The sequence below is a fragment of the Salmo salar genome, chromosome ssa25, assembly GCF_905237065.1.
Source record: "Salmo salar chromosome ssa25, Ssal_v3.1, whole genome shotgun sequence".
In the NCBI taxonomy this organism is placed as follows: domain Eukaryota; kingdom Metazoa; phylum Chordata; class Actinopteri; order Salmoniformes; family Salmonidae; genus Salmo; species Salmo salar.
In genome coordinates this window covers 45,039,388-45,060,084 of record NC_059466.1, presented here as the reverse complement: position 1 = coordinate 45,060,084, position 20,697 = coordinate 45,039,388, and the positions used below count along the sequence as shown (strand labels likewise).

Sequence of the window (20,697 nt, the reverse complement as noted above, 5' to 3'; positions counted from 1 at the left end):
GCTGCCACCCCTGCGCTTCACGGTTGGGATGGTGTTCTTTGGCTTGCAAGCCTCCCCCTTTTTCCTCCAAACATAACAATGGTCATTATGGCCAAACAGTTCTATTTTTGTTACATCAGACCAGAGGACATTTCTCCAAAAAGTACCATCTTTGTCCCCGTGTGCAGTTGCAAACCGTTGTCTGGGTTTTTATGGCGGTTTGGAACAGTGGCTTCTTCCTTGCTGAGCGGCCTTTCAGGTTATGTCGATATAGGACTCGTTTTACTGTGGATATAGATACTTTTGTACCTTCACAAGGTCCTTTGCTGTTGTTCTGGGATTGATTTGCACTTTTCGCACCAAAGTACGTTCATCTCTAGGAGACAGAATGCGTCTCCTTCCTGAGCAGTATGAAGGCTGCGTGGTCCCATGGTGTTTATACTTGCATACTATTGTTTGTACAGATGAACGTAGTACCTTCAGGCATTTGGAAATTGCTCTTGGCTGATTTCTTGACTGATTTCTTTTGATTTTCCCATGATGTCAAGCAAAGAGGCACTGAGTTTGAAGGTAGCCCTTGAAATACATCCACAGGTACACCTTCAATTGACTCAAATTAGGTCAATTAGCCTATCAGACGCTTCTAAAGCCGTGACATCATTTTCTGGAATTTTCCAAACTGTTGAAAGGCACAGTCAACTTAGTGTATGTAAACTTCTGACCCACTGGAATAGTGATACAATGAATTATATATAAAATAATCTGTCTGTAAACAATTATTGGAAAATGTACTTGTGTCATGCACAAAGTAGATGTCCTTACCGACTTGCCAAAACTATAGTTTGTTAACAAGAAATTTGTGGAGTGGTTAAAAAACAAGTTTTAATGACTCCAACCTAAGTGTATGTAAACTTCCGACTTCAACTGTAGCTGAATTACTGAGTGAATGGGAGATGTCAGGGGACTAGCTCCGGTGTTCAAGAGGATTACTGAGTCGAATACCACATCCAGTTCTGTGAGCTGAGTTTTCAGATCTGTAACGTTATCTAGGAGGTTCTGTCCACCACCGCCCATCGATCTACAGGTAGTGAGCTCTGACAGGAGAAGCCATTGAAAAGTTTGAGAGGGTAACAGTTGAGATGGGTAAGGGCTGTAACAATGTATCAATAGTTTATCGATGCCCCTGGACACTGAAATTTCCTTAAGAACACGATATGTGTACCTCTCGGGCTGCTGAGCTGTGGTCGTTGCTGCGATGTGGACATGAATAACTATTTATAACGTTATATAGGGATTCTGTATGGAGATATGAAAGAACAGAGTATTATTCCCAAATATGCTATTAAATAGAACTAGTGTAAATATCTAAACCCTTGTATGAATAGAACACTAGTCTAAAGGAAGAATTTTGTATAATGGGTTACTAGAGATAAAGTAACATAATATTGAGTATAATGGGTTCTTATGATGATCTGATAAGGTAACAATAGAAAACTATAATAATATCAAACTTGCACACTCACACGTAGACGTACGAAAGTCGTGTAAAAACTATTCTGAGGAATGTTCCGAGTGGTCCCTTTATGGATCATTTGAGAAAGATAAGGCTAAGGCATTGTACGGGACTTGACTTACCCCTAACCAATAAAACTATAAACGCTTATGAGATGTCTTCCACCCTGGTAATAGATTTTGAAATAAACCCCATACCCCTGCTAAATTGAACCAGTGATTTTTTCTATTCACCTACTCAACCGTTTAACTTGCTAGGTAGAGACATTTTATGGACAGAGCATAACATCTACAGGGGACTGATAGACAGTGACACTCTCCAGTCAGGAGCCTCCAGTGACGCTCCTCAGCCCGGAGCCTCCAGCGACGCTCCTCATCCCGGAGCATACCATCTACAGGGGACTGATAGACAGTGTCATCACGGTGATACATAATGACCCCCCCAAAGCATTACAAATTTATCTTAAAATAACAGACATTTAATAAATATTGAAGCAGAAAGTGAATATCCAACAGAGTAATAAAAAATATAGAGTATCTTTTTGAAGGTATACTAAAATGAAAACAATGCCTTCCAATATGGAGAAATGTATTATGTTTGTTTTGTTTTGTTTTAAACCTTACAATAGGGGGGAAAAGCAAAATGTTGTTTGAGAGTGATGCTCATAATGCAGTATTTTAGTAATTTGAAGATTGAGCAATGGGACTGATATTAAATTAGAGGCCGCTCACCCTTCAAGGCCTGGTGCACTGCTCTTGTGTTTAAGTCATCTGTTGTTTGTGATAGATAAGCTTCCTGTGGAACAATAGATAGCCGCCAGTACACACTGAACTCAAAAAGGCTGCAAGAGACACAGTGGAGAAATTTGGGACAGAGGTATGAATAATTGAATAAGACACGTTTTTGACAATTTATTACTCAATTCTATAGTTTGTGTAGCACCAGGGATTTAAGTAAGAAGGTAATGTCATCTAAAACAATAATCTGTTTCTGTTACATCGAACTGTGTCCAGAATTGAAGTAGATCCAAGTAAATGTTTTTAGTACAGAATATTGAGCTGATAAGCCAGTACCAACGTTTTGAAGGTCCTAGCAGATTTGTTAATTAACAGGTTTTATATTTCAACTAAGTTCATGTCCCAGGGACAGGTTGTACAGAATTGTATGTCAATGCAACAGGTCAAAATGACATTGATTACAAGAGAGGGACTCTGGGATTGTTTACTTTAGAAAGTGCCTAAATTCAGCTTTACGGGACACTGTATCATCTTAAAGGTACCCGGATCCAGCTGTTAAGGGAGCTCCCAAATTAAGTAAGACCTGGCCATTTAGTTTGTTTTTACCCTAAGATTTTTACTATATACACACAACAGCACCCACACACAACCCACCTTTTAATGAATATTTGTTAGTGGTTAATACTCTGTTTGCTTTATTGTGTGGGGTCATTTTATTTTGGTTTTAGGATGCTGTACAAAAATGACCTTTTCTGAAGTTTCTCTTGTCAGAGTTTTGGGTGCACACATGTACATTCTCTTGATTAGAAGAAATGGACTGAAAAACCAAATGTAAACCTGATACACAAAATGTCTGAAATGTTTGAAATATCTTTAAATAATGTCTGAGGTACAGGAAAATAAACACTCACTTAATAGGGCTGACTGACCTCTGACCACTGTTCTGACTTCCTGGTAAGGCCTGATCACACTCACTAGACAGACTGGAGACATTGGGTGAGATTTAAATGGGCTAAACACTAATAATTAGAACAGGTTAATAATTTATCATTAGTCCCATGTGTGATTCGCACCACGAGAAGGATAGAGAGAGAGCGCTGACCATGAATGAGGGACACCTGTCTCTAGTCTCATTTAGCATTACCTTATGGGATACAATTATTTCCTTATGGAGTTAACAAGTTATAATTCTAATTTGATTTGTTATTCTAATTTGTTTATTTTTGATTTAACAGGCAGTGTTGCTGTTTTTTGTATGCATGAATCACGATGTGAGTCATGTGTCCAAAGGGGGAATTACCAGTCCTCTGGGGCCCTTTGGTAAATATGCAAAATGGCGATCAGTATGGTCCTTCACTAATTCTACTGTGAGACCTGAGTCAGAGCCATCAACCTGTACACAGCATCCAGTCGAAGCTATCAACTGCCTTTTCTCTCATGCCTTTTCTCTCAGGAGTGTGACATGAGTCCACGTGGTGTGAGCATGGAGAGAGATCCCATCCGAACTTGCTGGTGTACAGGTAGGAAAATGGACAAGACATAATGGACTGTAAAGGACAGTGGTGGTTCAGGTGAGAGACATTATCTACGGCCATCCACTTTGAACATGTGCCATTGGGAGGACAAACTGAAACACTATCTGAAGAAGAACATGAAGAAACGCCAGAAGGATGAGTGCCGGGAGAGAGGGGGGTTGTTAACCGTGCCCATAAATGATTTAGGCTTATCCAAAAGGGTTTATTTGGGGTATCAGGTTGATTGTGGAGGTCTGCACACTTCAACATTTATAGTGATTTAGACTAAGATTGAATTGAGATACCAATCTGTCAATACCACAAGTATTGAGAATAGTTAATAGTAGAAATATAAGATGAATATACTGTATGTCAACGTAAATGCACATTCTGCCAGTGTCGGTGTGTGCTAAGTTCAGGGTCTTAAATTGAAGTGATAGAACCAACTTGAAGCACTAAGGACTGTCATTCTAAATTTGGGTTGGATAATTTATGAATAGTTCTAATTATGATTTGGAAAGGCGAGCTTCTAGAGACAGAGCTATGCCCCTAAATTGTGAGGAGAGCCACTAGATTGCAGCTTGTGCTAACCTTGCCCCAATCTCATTCTTATCAAGGTTGGTATGAAACTTTTATATCATGTGTTCTCACTCTTCCCTGTGAAAGTCAATATGCATGTGCCCTAGATCAAATTCAGGAGATCTCTAGAGACGTAGAGAAAATTGGCAATGCTAAAATAATTGTGTAAATTGGCTCTGCAAAACAGAGAGACTCTTGACTATCTTTTGGCAGGTCAAGGGTGCAATCATTGGCGATGAATATTGACAGATTGATATAGAAGTTAAACAATGCTTACCTTAAAATGTAATTATTATTATCACACAAGTCATAAAAGGATGGAATGTGAAGGAAATTTTACTTAATTTTACTTACTTGACTTTGGTGTCATAAACAATCCTTGGTTCCTGCCTGTGTCTGGTAAAGATATGACCTCCTTAGACTATTTGGCAGAGGAGACGGAGCCAGATACATGCCGGAACCTACCGTATGAACTATGCCTATGTAACGTGTCTGTAAGCAGTATATAAGGGAACTAATGGGACTGCCCCGTTAGAGCTCACTTCAGACCGGTACTTTATACATCTAAGTTTGACTGTGACCTCTCCAACTGCTGACAATAAACAATGATTAATTTATTATTGACTTTGAGTGTCCCTACTACTCTACAACTCTACTCTACTCTTCTCTACAGAGGACAGTAGTAAGAGAGACATTGATGTTTTAACCAATAAAGGAGACAATCAGAAGTTCCGCTGAAACTTCCTTGATTCTCTATCCTGTCTTGATCTGTAACTCTTCACTGTTGATTGACAGGTTGGAGCTGCATTACAACCCTTCACTGTTGATTAACAGGTTGGAGCTGCATTACAAAGCTTCACTGTTGATTGACAGGTTGGAGCTGCATTACAAAGCTTCACTGTTGATTGACAGGTTGGAGCTGCATTACATTACAACTCTTCACTGTTGATTGACAGGTTGGAGCTCTATTACAACTCTTCCCAGAGAGAAAATCCATCAGTAACACAATTCTAACAAGCACTTAAGAAAGGATGACTGTAGACTCCAGTGTTTTTTTCTCTCCATCTCTCTCTTGCGTTCGACAAGGTCTATAAAACGGGTGTGAATTCCCAGGGGTGAGGCTGAAAACTACATGCAGTCAACAGTGTCATGATCTTCTAAGAGAAAAAGACTGCACCACTGCTAGGTCTTTTCTCTTGACTTTCAGTGCATAAAACACAGTGTGGATAAATACTCTCTCTCTCTGCCCTAGTGAAATTCTGAGGGTTTGCAAAAGTCTTGGAAACACTGTAAAAAAAAAAAGGGAAAAAAAGACACTAAGTCTTTACAATAATGTATTTTTTCTTGTCCTGTCATATCAGCTGAAAGTTTTCTTACTTCAACACTTTGATCATTCTTAAAATTCTTCCATTTACACACCTAATTTCCATATCTTCGTCAGCAAAAAAAGTAGACACGTCGAATGGAGGATTGGGAAATAAAGCTCTTTGGGCTGACTAATGGGGACTGGTGTTTTTAACTTGAAGGGAAGGTACTCTCTCAATATTGTTTATGACATGCTGTCAGGGTTTTTCCCCACCAACAGCTTTCAACCAGGTGGAAGCCGTTCCCACAGTATTTGGTGGAGGTAAAGACAAACTCTTATCGCCTATGTGTTATTGAATTAAAAGCGTATGTGCTCAGGGTAAGCATGTCAACTGAATGGTCGTATTTCATCGGAATAAATAATTGGTGTAAAATGGTGAAGAATGGGGGGTAGTACATTGATCGCTGTCATTGTCTGTAATTCCTATTAATTCTGACTGTAATCATTGTGAAAGACAAGTCATGTTCATCCGTCCCACAGTGTGTGCTATGCCTGTCCATAATCTGCATTCAGCGGTCCTCAACACCACTTATTTTGTTTTATGTCAAGTCATTGTCACACCGTGTTAATTAAAGGAGTGTTTTCTTCAAAGAACATATTTTGCATAATTTGCCGCTGACTTGGGAGTTTAACCTTTAGCCATTTGTTGAGAGTAAGGGATATCTTGAAGGATCTCAGGGGTAAATGTAATGAAATTGCCTGAGTACTTTCAGATTGACATTCTGCTGTCAACTGTTTTTGCTTTCAAGTGGTTTAAAATTCTGGGGAATAAAGTAGAGGGCGAGTGATGTGATGTTAGTTCCTGGCATTTCAATGGGAATTTGTTGCGGTGACCCACGCAATTTCCCCCTCAAAGAATATTTCAATTTATGCAGATGAGCTCATCAGAGCTGCCTGCTGAGCAGCAACATCTCGGTCTGGAATTGTGTCAATATTAGCAAAGGAAACAAATGCAAATCAAAATCAAACTAAATATGTTTTCCCCCTGAGGGGGTAACATGACAGGATCCTGTTAACCAGGAAACCAGCACTGTGGCGTTCCCGTTGAGATGACACACAGAAGTCACACGTCTTCAGAGAAGAGACAGCGGAAAATAGAAACACCAATTCGTGGGGATCATTTGGCTATTGTGAAACACAGCCTATTTTAGAGGCTGCTGACGCGTACGGTGATCTAACTAGAAATCAATGTGTCATAATTTAAAACAAAACATTGAGTGAATAGCCAGTAGAGGAGCAGTCGAGTAGCCTACCGTATGAGAGCCAGATGAGCTGCAAGGGATTCTGACTTTGAACTTCAGCATGAAAATAGCTTGCTATTCACTCGCTATTTGTTTGAGATTGATTAAGGTGTGGAGGAGGTGTGTCTACAGATTGAATGAATTAAGGTGGAGGAAGTGTGTCTACAGATCGAATAAATTAAGGTGGAGGAGAAGTGTCTACAGATCAAATAAATTAAGGTGTGGCGGAAGTGTGTCAACAGATCGAATGAATTAAGGTGGAGGAGACCTGTGTCTACAAATCAAATAAATTAAGGTGGAGGAAGTGTGTCTACAGATTGAATAAATTAAGGTGGAGGAGGAGTGTCTACAGATCGAATACATTAAGGTGGAGGTGTGTCTCCAGATCAAATAAATTAAGGTGTGGAGGAGGTGTGTCTACAGATCGAATAAATTAAGGTGGAGGAGGTGTGTCTACAGATCGAAAAAATTAAGGTGGAGGAGGTGTGTCTCCAGATCGAATAAATTAAGGTGGAGGAGGTATGTCTACAGATCGAATAAATTAAGGTGGAGGAGGTGTGTCTACAGATTGAATAAATTAAGGTGGAGGAGGTGTGTCTCCAGAGCGAATAAATGAAGGTGTGGCGGAGGTGTGTCTACAGATAGAATAAATGAAGGTGTGGCGGAGGTGTGTCTACACATAGAATAAATTAAGGTGTGGCGGAGGTGTGTCTACAGATATGTCGTATTCTGACTTTGACTTAATTCCCTAATAATTCCCTACTAATTCCACCACCTTTACATGAGAAGAAACCATGAATAAGGTCCAGCGAACCTCATTTGCTTCCTCTGTAAAACGCTGTCACGGCCGTGTGGTCGTTGTTGAGAATCATTATTTACAGTTGATAATATATATATATATATATATATATATATATATATATATATATATATATATATATATATATATATATATATATATATATAAAAAGACACACAGGCTAATGAAATCATTATGGAGCGGAACGCATACCAAGCCATAACAGTTTGAAGCCAATGCATGGCGCAATACTTGGCCGTGTCATCACGCAGTTCCATGGTTAGTGCAGGCAAATTGCAGCTGTTCTGAGGGCAAAAGTGGGGAGTGCAACTCAATATTAGGAAGGCGTTCCAAATGTTTTGGGCTGCCATATCATTGCTGTTGTCCATCAATTTTACCTGAAGTACTTACCTCTGCTGCAGATTTTAGTACACTATGGCGTTTTTCTTATACCTTTTGAGATTCTCTTGACAAACTGTTTCTATACTTCTCAGGGTGGTTCTTCTCAGGGTGGTTCTTCTCAGGGTGGTTCTCCTCAGGGTGATTCTCCTCAGGGTGGTTCTTCTCAGAGTTGTTCTTCTCAGGGTGGTTCTCCTCAGGGTGGTTCTTCTCAGGGTGGTTCTTCTCAGGGTGGTTCTCCTCAGGGTGATTCTCCTCAGGGTGGTTCTCCTCAGGGTGGTTCTCCTCAGGGTGGTTCTTCTCAGGGTGGTTCTTCTCAGGGTGGTTCTCCTCAGGGTGATTCTCCTCAGGGTGGTTCTCCTCAGGGTGATTCTCCTCAGGGTGATTCTCCTCAGGGTGATTCTCCTCAGGGTGGTTCTTCTCAGGGTGGTTCTTCTCAGGGTGGTTCTTCTCAGGGTGGTTTTCCTCAGGGTGGTTCTACTCAGGGTGGTTCTCCTCAGGGTGGTGCAGAGGTAGAGGAACATTGATTCAGCTGGCCTTAAATTCAGGCACGCCAGTGCTACTACATGAACAAATGTCCTTGTACCATACATACATTGGAGACTTGTTTAAAGTAACTGACCATTGTTTCAAGATTTCTATGGAATATGACCTATAATTACTTACAGTACAATATGAGTGAAATAGTATTCCTTAAAAAAAAAATAGGTAATTAGGTATGCTAAAAAGCATATTTTCTGTGTTGGAATGGTGTGGGCGTATCCCAACAACAGAATGTTGTGGGTGTATACTCATTAAGAATATTCACGCAAGTAGACCGCTGATTGAACAGCTCATCCTCCTCTAGACTGCTGGTTGGCCAGCTTATCCTCCTCAGGGAGATAACATCATGTTCTATGAGAAAATAGCAAGCATTTTTTAAACGGTCTGTTTGAAATACAACTTTAAGGTGGGGGGGTTTTAAGTGTTTTTTTCTCCAATTGATGCTTTTGCCACAAATACGAGTATAGGAGGAGTCAACAACATTATTTGGAGTTAACAGGATATGAACTTTTAAAAGTGAGATTTTCATTTGGCAGTTACTTTAATGCTTGAGCAGCATAGAAGCAGCATAGACTTGGCTGATTTGCTGTGTAATGAGGTACACTAGCTGAGGTCGACACACCTTGAATAAACTAAACCACTTCATAAGGTCTGATTTAATTTATGTGCTGTTAAAGATAATTAGTTGCTGTTAAAGATAATTAGTTGCTGTTAAAGATAATTAGTTGCTGTTAAAGATAATTAGTTGGTGTTAAAAAGAAAGGTGACTGTGGTAAGAGTCATGATCGCATAATGAGTATGATAATATCAAGTTAACTAGAGTGGGGTCTCGACCGCTATTGTAAATAGTCACGGCTCGTTTTGGTGTGTGTTTGTGGGGTTGTAGCCTTTTCTGACAGTTGATTAAGCAAGATAAATCATGTCGGCCCTTGAACCACACCTTAGAGAGATAATTATGATCCTCAGGCAGAATAAAGCTTGACAGCTTTAGAGGCACCATTTGTCAAAAAAGAATGACATGCTGTGTTCCGCTGTAGCACGTGTGTATACAAATTTAATACAATACACAAGTACAGTAGCTCATATTCACTTGAAAGCTCAGCTTTTTTTTGCACATAAACCGACGATAAAATTACAAATACATTTGTAAAAAACGGCTTGATTTATCAGCAACCTCAAATGGTTTTTATGAAAAGGGACATTCCCTGGTTTACCAGAGCAGAGTCGCATTTAAACGTTCATAAGACACTTCACGTTGTATTTCACTTAAATCATAAATCCAAGCGGGTGTTTTTCATACACTACAGTAAGTGAAGACAAAAGCATATCACTTAACAAAAGCAGACAGGACTCAATACCTTCACAGCAGCAATTCGTTCAACAACCTCACAAAATTGGAGCTTGAATTGTGTAAAACACGGACATCTAAATTGAACAGTATAGCATGAAAACACATAATAGCATGAAAGCAATGATTTTCTTCCCCTTCTGCTCACAGCAGTCAGAACCATGGACATACATGTTTTTCTTTACTTTTAACAACAAACCACAGAATTAAAAAAAAGACAGAGCTAATGTCTGATGGTTTTTGGTTATACAGTACAATGTCTGGAACCTTCCTGGGTGAACATAAATTACCCTTCCGTCATTCATCTGTGACCTCATCACACGGCACCCAGATGAGAGCAAGGCCCAGACCCTGACCTTTCAGTCCCCAGAGTCCCGCTGGTTTGGACTGACACACTCCATCCCCCCACACTCCTGGCTGATGATCCCAGATCTGATCTCAGAGCTGTGGATAAGGCTGTTTGACAGGGACTTGGGCCTGAGGTCGCAAGCCATGTATGACGGCTCCTCCAATTCCGTATGGGGCGGTGAACATTGGCCGTCTGGGGGTCCATAGGCACTGCTGTCTGAGCCCCCCTCCCCGTCCCTCCCCACCTCCTCCCTAGGCCCTTTGGTGTGGGAGTCCAGGGGTGTGTTCCCTTTGGTGGGGCTGTTGGACGCAGAGGAGCACTCCTGCAACTGGGGACTGCGGGCACGCTGAGACTTGAAGTAGGGTTTGATGTTGGCCACTAGGATGGTGCTGTCCCGCTGCTCCTTGCCGAACGTGCTGAGGGTTTTTCTGGCTGCGCTGCGGTTGAGGCTGCCATAAATCTCTGTCTCCGTCGTGGCCTCCATTCCCACTGGGATGAAAAGGTCGGTGCGATTATCGCCGCTGTCTGCTTGGCCTCCTACCCGTAACTTTGGCATCCAGCATCTGTCAGAATGGCCCAGTGCACGACATTCATCTGTGCAGTGAACAGATCTGCCTTGTCCTAAAGAAAGAGTTAAAAAGTTGCTATTAAATGACAATCACTTTACAAAGGGATGGGTGCATTTGAGGTATTATCAAATATTCAAATTAAATAATAAAATGTAATTCAGAGCCAGCTCAATCTCAGCACTAGAGACCCCATATGTCCTCCCAAACCTACTCAAATAAAAACTATAGAAGAATGATTAAATCATTTCTAGGGAATTAGTACAACCACTCCAATTTCCAGTCTGTCAGGACTACGATCAAGAGAAAATGTGAATTCAAAATGCATACTAAATCAAAAGAAACAGTTAGATTTGGCAAAACTGCAACATGGATCCCACACATTACAATCCCTGTGCTTTTGAAGGCATATCCAGCAAGGCAGACTAACTACAGATTACAGTCAATCTAGCTAGCACATAAAAGTCTGAGAACCATCCTAGCTAGCACATAGTGTTCTGAGAACCATCCTAGCTAGTACATAGTGTTCTGAGAACCATCCTAGCTAGCACATAGTGTTCTGAGAACCATCCTAGCTAGCACATAGTGTTCTGAGAACCATCCTAGCTAGCACATAGTGTTCTGAGAACCATCCTAGCTAGCACATAGTGTTCTGAGAACCATCCTAGCTAGCACATAGTGTTCTGACAAGCATCCCAGCTAGCGCATCATGTTCTGAGAACCATATGTTTCTTAGAGCTTGGTGAGACCGTGGTTGTCCTATGGTTATTTACCAAACAACATTCCCACAACTTTCTGGGAATGTTGCAGGATAGTTGCTTGGCTTTGGAATAATCTCAGCACATTTAAGGAACTTGACAAAAAAACTTTTATTCTTGTTATTTCATTTCTTTAACAGAACATTTCCTAAAACTTCAAACATGGTTAGATTTAATTTAAATTTTGGCAATGTTCTAGGAATGCTGTCCAACTGGTTTGACATTGGGAATGTTCTCAAATAGTTCAGAGAATGTTAAGAAACAACAATCTTCTATGGGAATTTCCGTACTTCAGCATAACGTTTCCTACAGGTTTCCTCATTGTTCCATCTAAAGCCATGTTCTCAAATAGTTCAGAGAACGTTAATAAACAACTTTCTTCTATGGGAATTTCAGTACTTCAGCATAACGTTTCCTACAGGTTTCCTCATTGTTCCATCTAAAGCCATGTTCTCAAATAGTTCAGAGAACGTTAATAAACAACTTTCTTCTATGGGAATTTCAGTACTTCAGCATAACGTTTCCTACAGGTTTCCTCATGGTTCTATTCATGGTTATTATGGTTATTTAAAAACATATACATTCCATTCTCAGCATCAATAAAACTCTCTCTAACCTCTATCTTGTTAAGTGTGTTCAGATTTGTTGGCCTCGCCCACTAATTGGCCTTAATGAGTGCTTGTTTCTTTGAAATGAGGTCTGTTTGAATAGACTAAAATGAACAGCTTTGTAAGCTTAAAAAACATGCCATCCTAGCTCCATCCTGGTGGCGCAGTGGACTAATTCCATGGACAGAGAACACAAGATTATAGGTTTAGATCTCAGAAATGTTTTTGGATGATTAATGCCTAAGGAAATGAATTTCCATCTGTCCTTGGAGCTCAAAAGAGTTAACCCAAAATAATCTAGCATTGATATTAAAAGTCTTCATTCTGTGAATGTTTTATAAAACACTCCAAATGGCCTCCTGAGTGGTGCAGCGGTCTAAGGCACTGCATTGCAGTGCTGAGGCGCCACTACAGCCTTGGGTTTGATCCCAGGCTGTGTCACAGCTGGCTGTGACCGGGAGCCCCATGGGGCGGCGCACAATTGGCCCAGCATTGTCCGGGTTAGGGGAGGGTTTGGCTGGGGGGATTTCCTTGGCTCATTGTGCTCTAGTGACTCCTTGTGGCAGGCCGGAGGCCTGAGGCATCCTGTTTCCATGAAATCATCCTTGAGAAGTTTCTACAACTTGATTGGAGTCCACCTGTGGTCAATTCAATTGATTGAACATGATTTGGAAAGGCACACATCTGTCGATATAAGGTCCCACAGTTGACAGTGTCTGTCAGAGCAAAAACCAAGCCATGAGGTCGAATTGTCCCTAGAGCTCTAAGACAGGATTGTGTCGAGGCATAGATCTGGGAAGGGTACCAAAACATTTCCGCAGCAATGAAGGTCCCCAAGAACACAGTGGCCTCCATCATTCTTAAATGGAAGAAGTTTGGAACCACCAAGACTCTTCCTAGAGCTGGCTGCCCGGCCAAACTGAGCAAATGGGGAAGAAGGGTCTTAGTCAGGGAGGTGACCAAGAACCCGATGGTCACTCTGACAGAGCTCAAGAGTTCCTCTGTGGAGATGGGAGAACCTTCCAGAAAGACAACCATCTCTGCAGCACTCCACCAATCAGGCCTTTATGGTAGAGTGACCAGACGGAAGCCAGCGGCCGGGACTGGGAGACTAGTCAGGATCGAGGAAAAGATGAATGGAGCAAAGTACAGAGAGATCCTTGATGAAAACCTGCTCCAGAGCGCTCAGGACCTCAGACTGGGGCGAAGTTTCACCTTCCAACAGGACAACGACCCTAAGCACACATACAAGACAACGCAGGAATGGCTTCAGGACAAGTCTCTGAATGTCCTTGAGTGGCCCAGCCAGAGCCCGGACTTGAACCCAATCGAACATCTCTGGAGAGACCTGAAGAAAAAACCTGACAGAGCTTGAGAAAATCTGCAGAGAAGAATGGGAGAAACTCTCCAAATATAAGTGCCAAGCTTGTAGCGTCATACCCATAAAGACTCGAGGCTGTAAAGCTTCAACAAAGTACTGAGTAAAGGGTCTGAATACTTATGTAAATGTGATATTTAATCTTTTTTTTTATATAAATTAGCAAAACATTCTAAAAAACTGTTTTTGCTTTGTCATTATGGGGTATTGTGTGCAGATTGATGAAGGAAAACAACTATTTAATACATTTTTTAATAAGGCTGTAACGTAACAAAATGTGGAAAAAGTAAAGGGGTCTGTATACCTTCCGAGGACACTGTATAACAACCACAACATAGGCAGTACGACCAGGAAAGAGACAAATTGAAATGTATTTTTAAAGGTAGCTATCCACACTGTAAAGAAACTGGTCTTTGACAATGATGTAGAGAGAGAGGTCTGTATATTGAAAAGGTTCATGGAAGCGTTTGCACAGTTGATATTTTGGACTACAGTTTTTATGACTGTGGTGACTAAAAAGCCAGTGTTACATTGCCTTCTCACTATGTGTGTTGAATTCAAATGACTTCAGACAATTAAGAATTGATATATTGGTTGAGCACCTGTTGAGAGAGGTGCCAACAAGGCATTTTATGTTTATTTTGCAATGCATATGGAAAGTGGTTAAATATAGGAAACTATCATACCTTGACTCACAGTGATAGTTTATTTTCACAGCTTAAAGGCGAAGACTCTCACCTTGACTGAAACAATATCTCTTTGTTATCAAAGTTAGTGTGTTTGTGTCAAACGAGTTGCACACCCCTTGCCAAGATACATCTTTTAGTGGTGGAAGGTATGGGGATTTGCCATGTCTCACACAACACAGACCAACCATATGTTAGGACCTTCCCTTTGTACATAGAGATGTAGGATCTTAATTTGACCAGTTTCTCACAGCAGGAAAATATTCCTGCAGTAACACGAAATGTTCATTATTATGTGGATTATAATTAATGAACATTTTTTTTAGGGGTTGATACATTTTTCGTTAGTGCAAATTAAGTCTGAAATTGTTGAATTTCGAAACTTTTGTGGCGGATGAATCCGAATTAGTTGGGTAACATAGATGATTAAGATGTTTTATTTGCATAATATGCTTATGTGAGATACATGTCATTAGAATGTATCCGGAGAGGGGAGAGGTCAGGCTTGTCTTTCATATATCCCTGGTGCTATGCAGAATATCAGGAAGGAAGGAGGACAGAATGGAACATTGTCTACATATGTGTGTATGTCTTACTGAGGATGGGCCTCTATGAGATAGCACTGACATAGGAGATTTACGATGTCTTTGGGTAATAAAGCCTAAAAGAGCATTCCAGATAACATGAGCTAATGGTTCTGTTCTATACCGTACCAGGGAGAGACGGTTCCAGTTTGGAGTAGGAGGACCAGACACTGGTATATACAATGAAAACTGTTGACACAGCAGTTGCTGTCTGCTATGTTTTATAGATATCTTTCATACAAAACTTAACCTTGTGACCCATTCTATGTATCTGTGGTTTGTCATGTACGTTGAGAGGGGTGTATCTTGGCTATAAAAGATCTTTGTACTTTTGTGTAGACACTTTTCAATGGGTCATTAGAGATGGCGCATCATTGAAAGTCAAAGTGATTTTGCAAAAGCTCTTAATTATTAAATATGTAGTTTAAGTATAACTCTGACTGGTGTGTGAAGTTTGTAACTCTCCTCATTTGGTAATGCAGAAATTAGCCACCACACTTTCGAAGCATTTTTATAACTCAAATACACATTAGCATTTCCTGTGACGCAGGATTTATTTTAGCGACAACAGAGTGGTCAAATTAAGAGAGAACAGCTGTACTGTAGCTATTTCTAAAGACATTGTGGGGGATCTTACAAAACATAGCCAGAGTAGACATCTGGCTGTGTTTTGCCATGTACCTGCCAGAGTCAGTGTAATTAAAATCTCTTAAAGCACCATAGAGTTCCAAGACTAATCATCTTTAATGGGTCTACAATTGCAGGCGTGTGCCTTGTGGATGCTTGTTAAAAGCCAGGGACACAAAGAAGCCATTTAAAGGGATCACAAGGGTGGTGGTATTACGGCTAAGCTTGAAAAAAAAAAAAAACGTTTTCAAAGACAAAGAACCTGCCTGGTGGTGGTAAATAGAAAAAGCCTAGCAACAGAGACGCCCGATACGTACGCAGCTAGAAGCTCCTGGAGACAATACAGATTTCCAGGGGGACAGCTATTGGTGCATTCATCGCCTGTATCAAAGCTGAAAGGAGTCTATGATAAAGGTGAAAATTCAAAAACAATACTCAATCCACCCTGTTGTTAGGGTTTGTGGTGACTTTGTACTAAGTTTAAACAATTATTCCATATGATCCTCTCCAGGTAAAGAACACATCAACCTACAACTCACAATGTGGGCACTTTAGGCCTATAGAGCATATACATCATACCAGAAACCGATTGCCCTAGAGGATCAACTGTCTGCAAACTGCATGTCAATTCAATATAAAACTGACCAACCCTTACAGTAACCATTTAGTGTAACAATTAGTTTAGCTTTAAAACAACATTTTGTACAACCAAAGACTCTGAGTAGATCAGAAAAAAATCCATAACACAAGCTATTCATATTAAATGCATTGACCCTGTTCTTTGCATTTATCTTATGCAGGTCTATAAATTAATTGACATTACAGTCAAGAAAGGATCTGTCCTGTGTGTCAATTCCGTTCTGCACATATGAAACATCTCTTTCAATACCGTTCCATTTGATTGGTCTTTGGACAGGGTCTGGAGAATAACATTCAGAAATATGTGCTCCACAAAGGTGGGATTGAATTTACACATCCCACAGAGTCTGGCACTGCCGTTTCCCCTGACAACACACACACACACACACACACACACACACACACACACACACACACACACACACACACACACACACACACACACACACACACACACACACACACACACACACACACACACACACACATCCCCCTGGCAACCATTTCTGTCTTCCTGGGCATACCACAAACACACAGCTCATAGCAATGGAGTGGAAAGTAGCCCACCTGATGACCTCAGTACTGTCCACCTGATGACAACAGTACTGTCCAGGGACCTGATGACTACAGTACTGTCCAGGGACCTGATGACAACAGTACTGTCCACCTGGTGACTACAGTACTGTCCACCTGATGACAACAGTACTGTCCAGGGACATGATGACAACAGTACTGTCCACCTGATGACCACAGTACTGTCCAGGGACCTGATGACCACAGTACTGTCCAGGGACCTGATGACCACAGTACTGTCCACCTGATGACAACAGTACTGTCCAGGGACCTGATGACTACAGTACTGTCCACCTGATGACAACAGTACTGTCCACCTGATGACCACAGTACTGTCCAGGGACCTGATGACAACAGTACTGTCCAGGGACCTGATGACCACAGTACTGTCCACCTGGTGACTACAGTACTGTCCAGGGACCTGATGACAACAGTACTGTCCACCTGATGACAACAGTACTGTCCAGGGACCTGATGACAACAGTACTGTCCACCTGATGACTACAGTACTGTCCAGGGACCTGATGACCACAGTACTGTCCACCTGGTGACAACAGTACTGTCCAGGGACATGATGACACCAGTACTGTCCACCTGATGACCACAGTACTGTCCACCTGATGACAACAGTACTGTCCAGGGACATGATGACACCAGTACTGTCCAGGGACATGATGACACCAGTACTGTCCAGGGACCTGATGACAACAGTACTGTCCACCTGATGACTACAGTACTGTCCAGGGACCTGATGACTACAGTACTGTCCACCTGATGACAACAGTACTGTCCACCTGATGACTACAGTACTGTCCACCTGATGACTACAGTACTGTCCACCTGATGACAACAGTACTGTCCACCTGATGACAACAGTACTGTCCACCTGATGACAACAGTACTGTCCAGGGACCTGATGACTACAGTATTGTCCACCTGATGACCACAGTACTGTCCAGGGACCTGATGACAACAGTACTGTCCACCTGATGACAACAGTACTGTCCAGGGACATGATGACTACAGTACAGTCCAGGGACCTGATGACAACAGTACTGTCCAGGGACCTGATGACCACAGTACTGTCCAGGGACCTGATGACAACAGTACTGTCCAGGGACCTGATGACAACAGTACTGTCCACCTGATGACTACAGTACTGTCCAGGGACCTGATGACAACAGTACTGTCCACGTGATGACAACAGTACTGTCCAGGGACCTGATGACCACAGTACTGTCCACCTGATGACAACAGTACTGTCCACCTGATGACAACAGTACTGTCCACCTGATGACTACAGTACTGTCCACCTGATGACAACAGTACTGTCCACCTGATGACAACAGTACTGTCCACCTGATGACCACAGTACTGTCCAGGGACCTGATGACAACAGTACTGTCCACCTGATGACAACAGTACTGTCCACCTGATGACAACAGTACTGTCCACCTGATGACAACAGTACTGTCCAGGGACCTGATGACAACAGTACTGTCCACCTGATGACAACAGTACTGTCCACCTGATGACAACAGTACTGTCCACCTGAAGACTACAGTACTGTCCACCTGATGACAACAGTACTGTCCACCTGATGACAACAGTACTGTCCAGGGACCTGATGACCACAGTACTGTCCACCTGATGACAACAGTACTGTCCACCTGATGACAACAGTACTGTCCACCTGATGACTACAGTACTGTCCACCTGATGACTACAGTACTGTCCAGGGACCTGATGACAACAGTACTGTCCAGGGACCTGATGACAACAGTACTGTCCACTTGATGACAACAGTACTGTCCACATGATGACTACAGTACTGTCCACCTGATGACCACAGTACTGTCCAGGGACCTGATGACTACAGTACTGTCCACTTGATGACAACAGTACTGTCCACCTGATGACTACAGTACTGTCCAGGGACCTGATGACTACAGTACTGTCCACTTGATGACAACAGTACTGTCCACTTGATGACTACAGTACTGTCCACCTGATGACCACAGTACTGTCCACCTGGTGACTACAGTACTGTCCAGGGATGTGATGACAACAGTACTGTCCACCTGATGACAACAGTACTGTCCAGGGACATGATGACAACAGTACTGTCCACCTGATGACCACAGTACTGTCCAGGGACCTGATGACCACAGTACTGTCCAGGGACCTGATGACCACAGTACTGTCCACCTGATGACTACAGTACTGTCCAGGGACCTGATGACTACAGTACTGTCCACCTGATGACAACAGTACTGTCCACCTGATGACCACAGTACTGTCCAGGGACCTGATGACAACAGTACTGTCCAGGGACCTGATGACCACAGTACTGTCCACCTGGTGACTACAGTACTGTCCACATGATGACTACAGTACTGTCCACCTGATGACAACAGTACTGTCCAGGGACCTGATGACAACAGTACTGTCCACCTGATGACAACAGTACTGTCCAGGGACCTGATGACAACAGTACTGTCCACCTGATGACTACAGTACTGTCCAGGGACCTGATGACCACAGTACTGTCCACCTGGTGACAACAGTACTGTCCAGGGACATGATGACACCAGTACTGCCCACCTGATGACCACAGTACTGTCCACCTGATGACAACAGTACTGTCCAGGGACATGATGACACCAGTACTGTCCAGGGACATGATGACACCAGTACTGTCCAGGGACCTGATGACAACAGTACTGTCCACCTGATGACTACAGTACTGTCCAGGGACCTGATGACTACAGTACTGTCCACCTGATGACAACAGTACTGTCCACCTGATGACTACAGTACTGTCCACCTGATGACTACAGTACTGTCCACCTGATGACAACAGTACTGTCCAGGGACCTGATGACTACAGTACTGTCCACCTGATGACAACAGTACTGTCCACCTGATGACAACAGTACTGTCCACCTGATGACAACAGTACTGTCCAGGGACCTGATGACTACAGTATTGTCCACCTGATGACCACAGTACTGTCCAGGGACCTGATGACAACAGTACTGTCCACCTGATGACAACAGTACTGTCCAGGGACATGATGACTACAGTACTGTCCACCTGATGACTACAGTACTGTCCAGGGACCTGATGACAACAGTACTGTCCAGGGACCTGATGACCACAGTACTGTCCAGGGACCTGATGACAACAGTACTGTCCAGGGACCTGATGACAACAGTACTGTCCACCTGATGACTACAGTACTGTCCACCTGATTACAACAGTACTGTCCACCTGATGACCACAGTACTGTCCAGGGACCTGATGACAACAGTACTGTCCACCTGATGACTACAGTACTGTCCACCTGATGACAACAGTACTGTCCACCTGATGACAACAGTACTGTCCACCTGATGACCACAGTACTGTCCAGGGACCTGATGACAACAGTACTGTCCACCTGATGACAACAGTACTGTCCACCTGATGACAACAGTACTGTCCACCTGATGACAACAGTACTGTCCAGGGACCTGATGACAACAGTACTGTCCACCTGATGACCACAGTACTGTCCAGGGACCTGATGACAACAGTACTGTCCACCTGAAGACTACAGTACTGTCCACCTGATGACAACAGTACTGTCCACCTGATGACAACAGTACTGTCCAGGGACCTGATGACCACAGTACTGTCCACCTGATGACAACAGTACTGTCCACCTGATGACAACAGTACTGTCCACCTGATGACTACAGTACTGTCCAGGGACCTGATGACAACAGTACTGTCCAGGGACCTGATGACAACAGTACTGTCCACTTGATGACAACAGTACTGTCCACATGATGACTACAGTACTGTCCACCTGATGACCACAGTACTGTCCAGGGACCTGATGACTACAGTACTGTCCACTTGATGAC

The 20,697-nt window shown here is 42.5% G+C and overlaps 1 protein-coding gene across 1 annotated transcript in view; it reads right to left on the bottom strand.

Annotated features, from left to right (window-relative positions):
* Positions 1 to 9,696: 9,696 nt before the first annotated feature.
* LOC106586841 (protocadherin-17) overlaps positions 9,697 to 20,697 on the bottom strand; it is a 50,273-nt gene continuing 39,272 nt past the window's right edge. Inside the window, exon 4 of the mRNA XM_014174553.2 lies at positions 9,697 to 10,988. Within this exon, the coding sequence (XP_014030028.2) occupies positions 10,378 to 10,988 (611 nt within the window). The 3' untranslated portion in view covers positions 9,697 to 10,377. The remainder of the gene's footprint in view (positions 10,989 to 20,697) is intronic.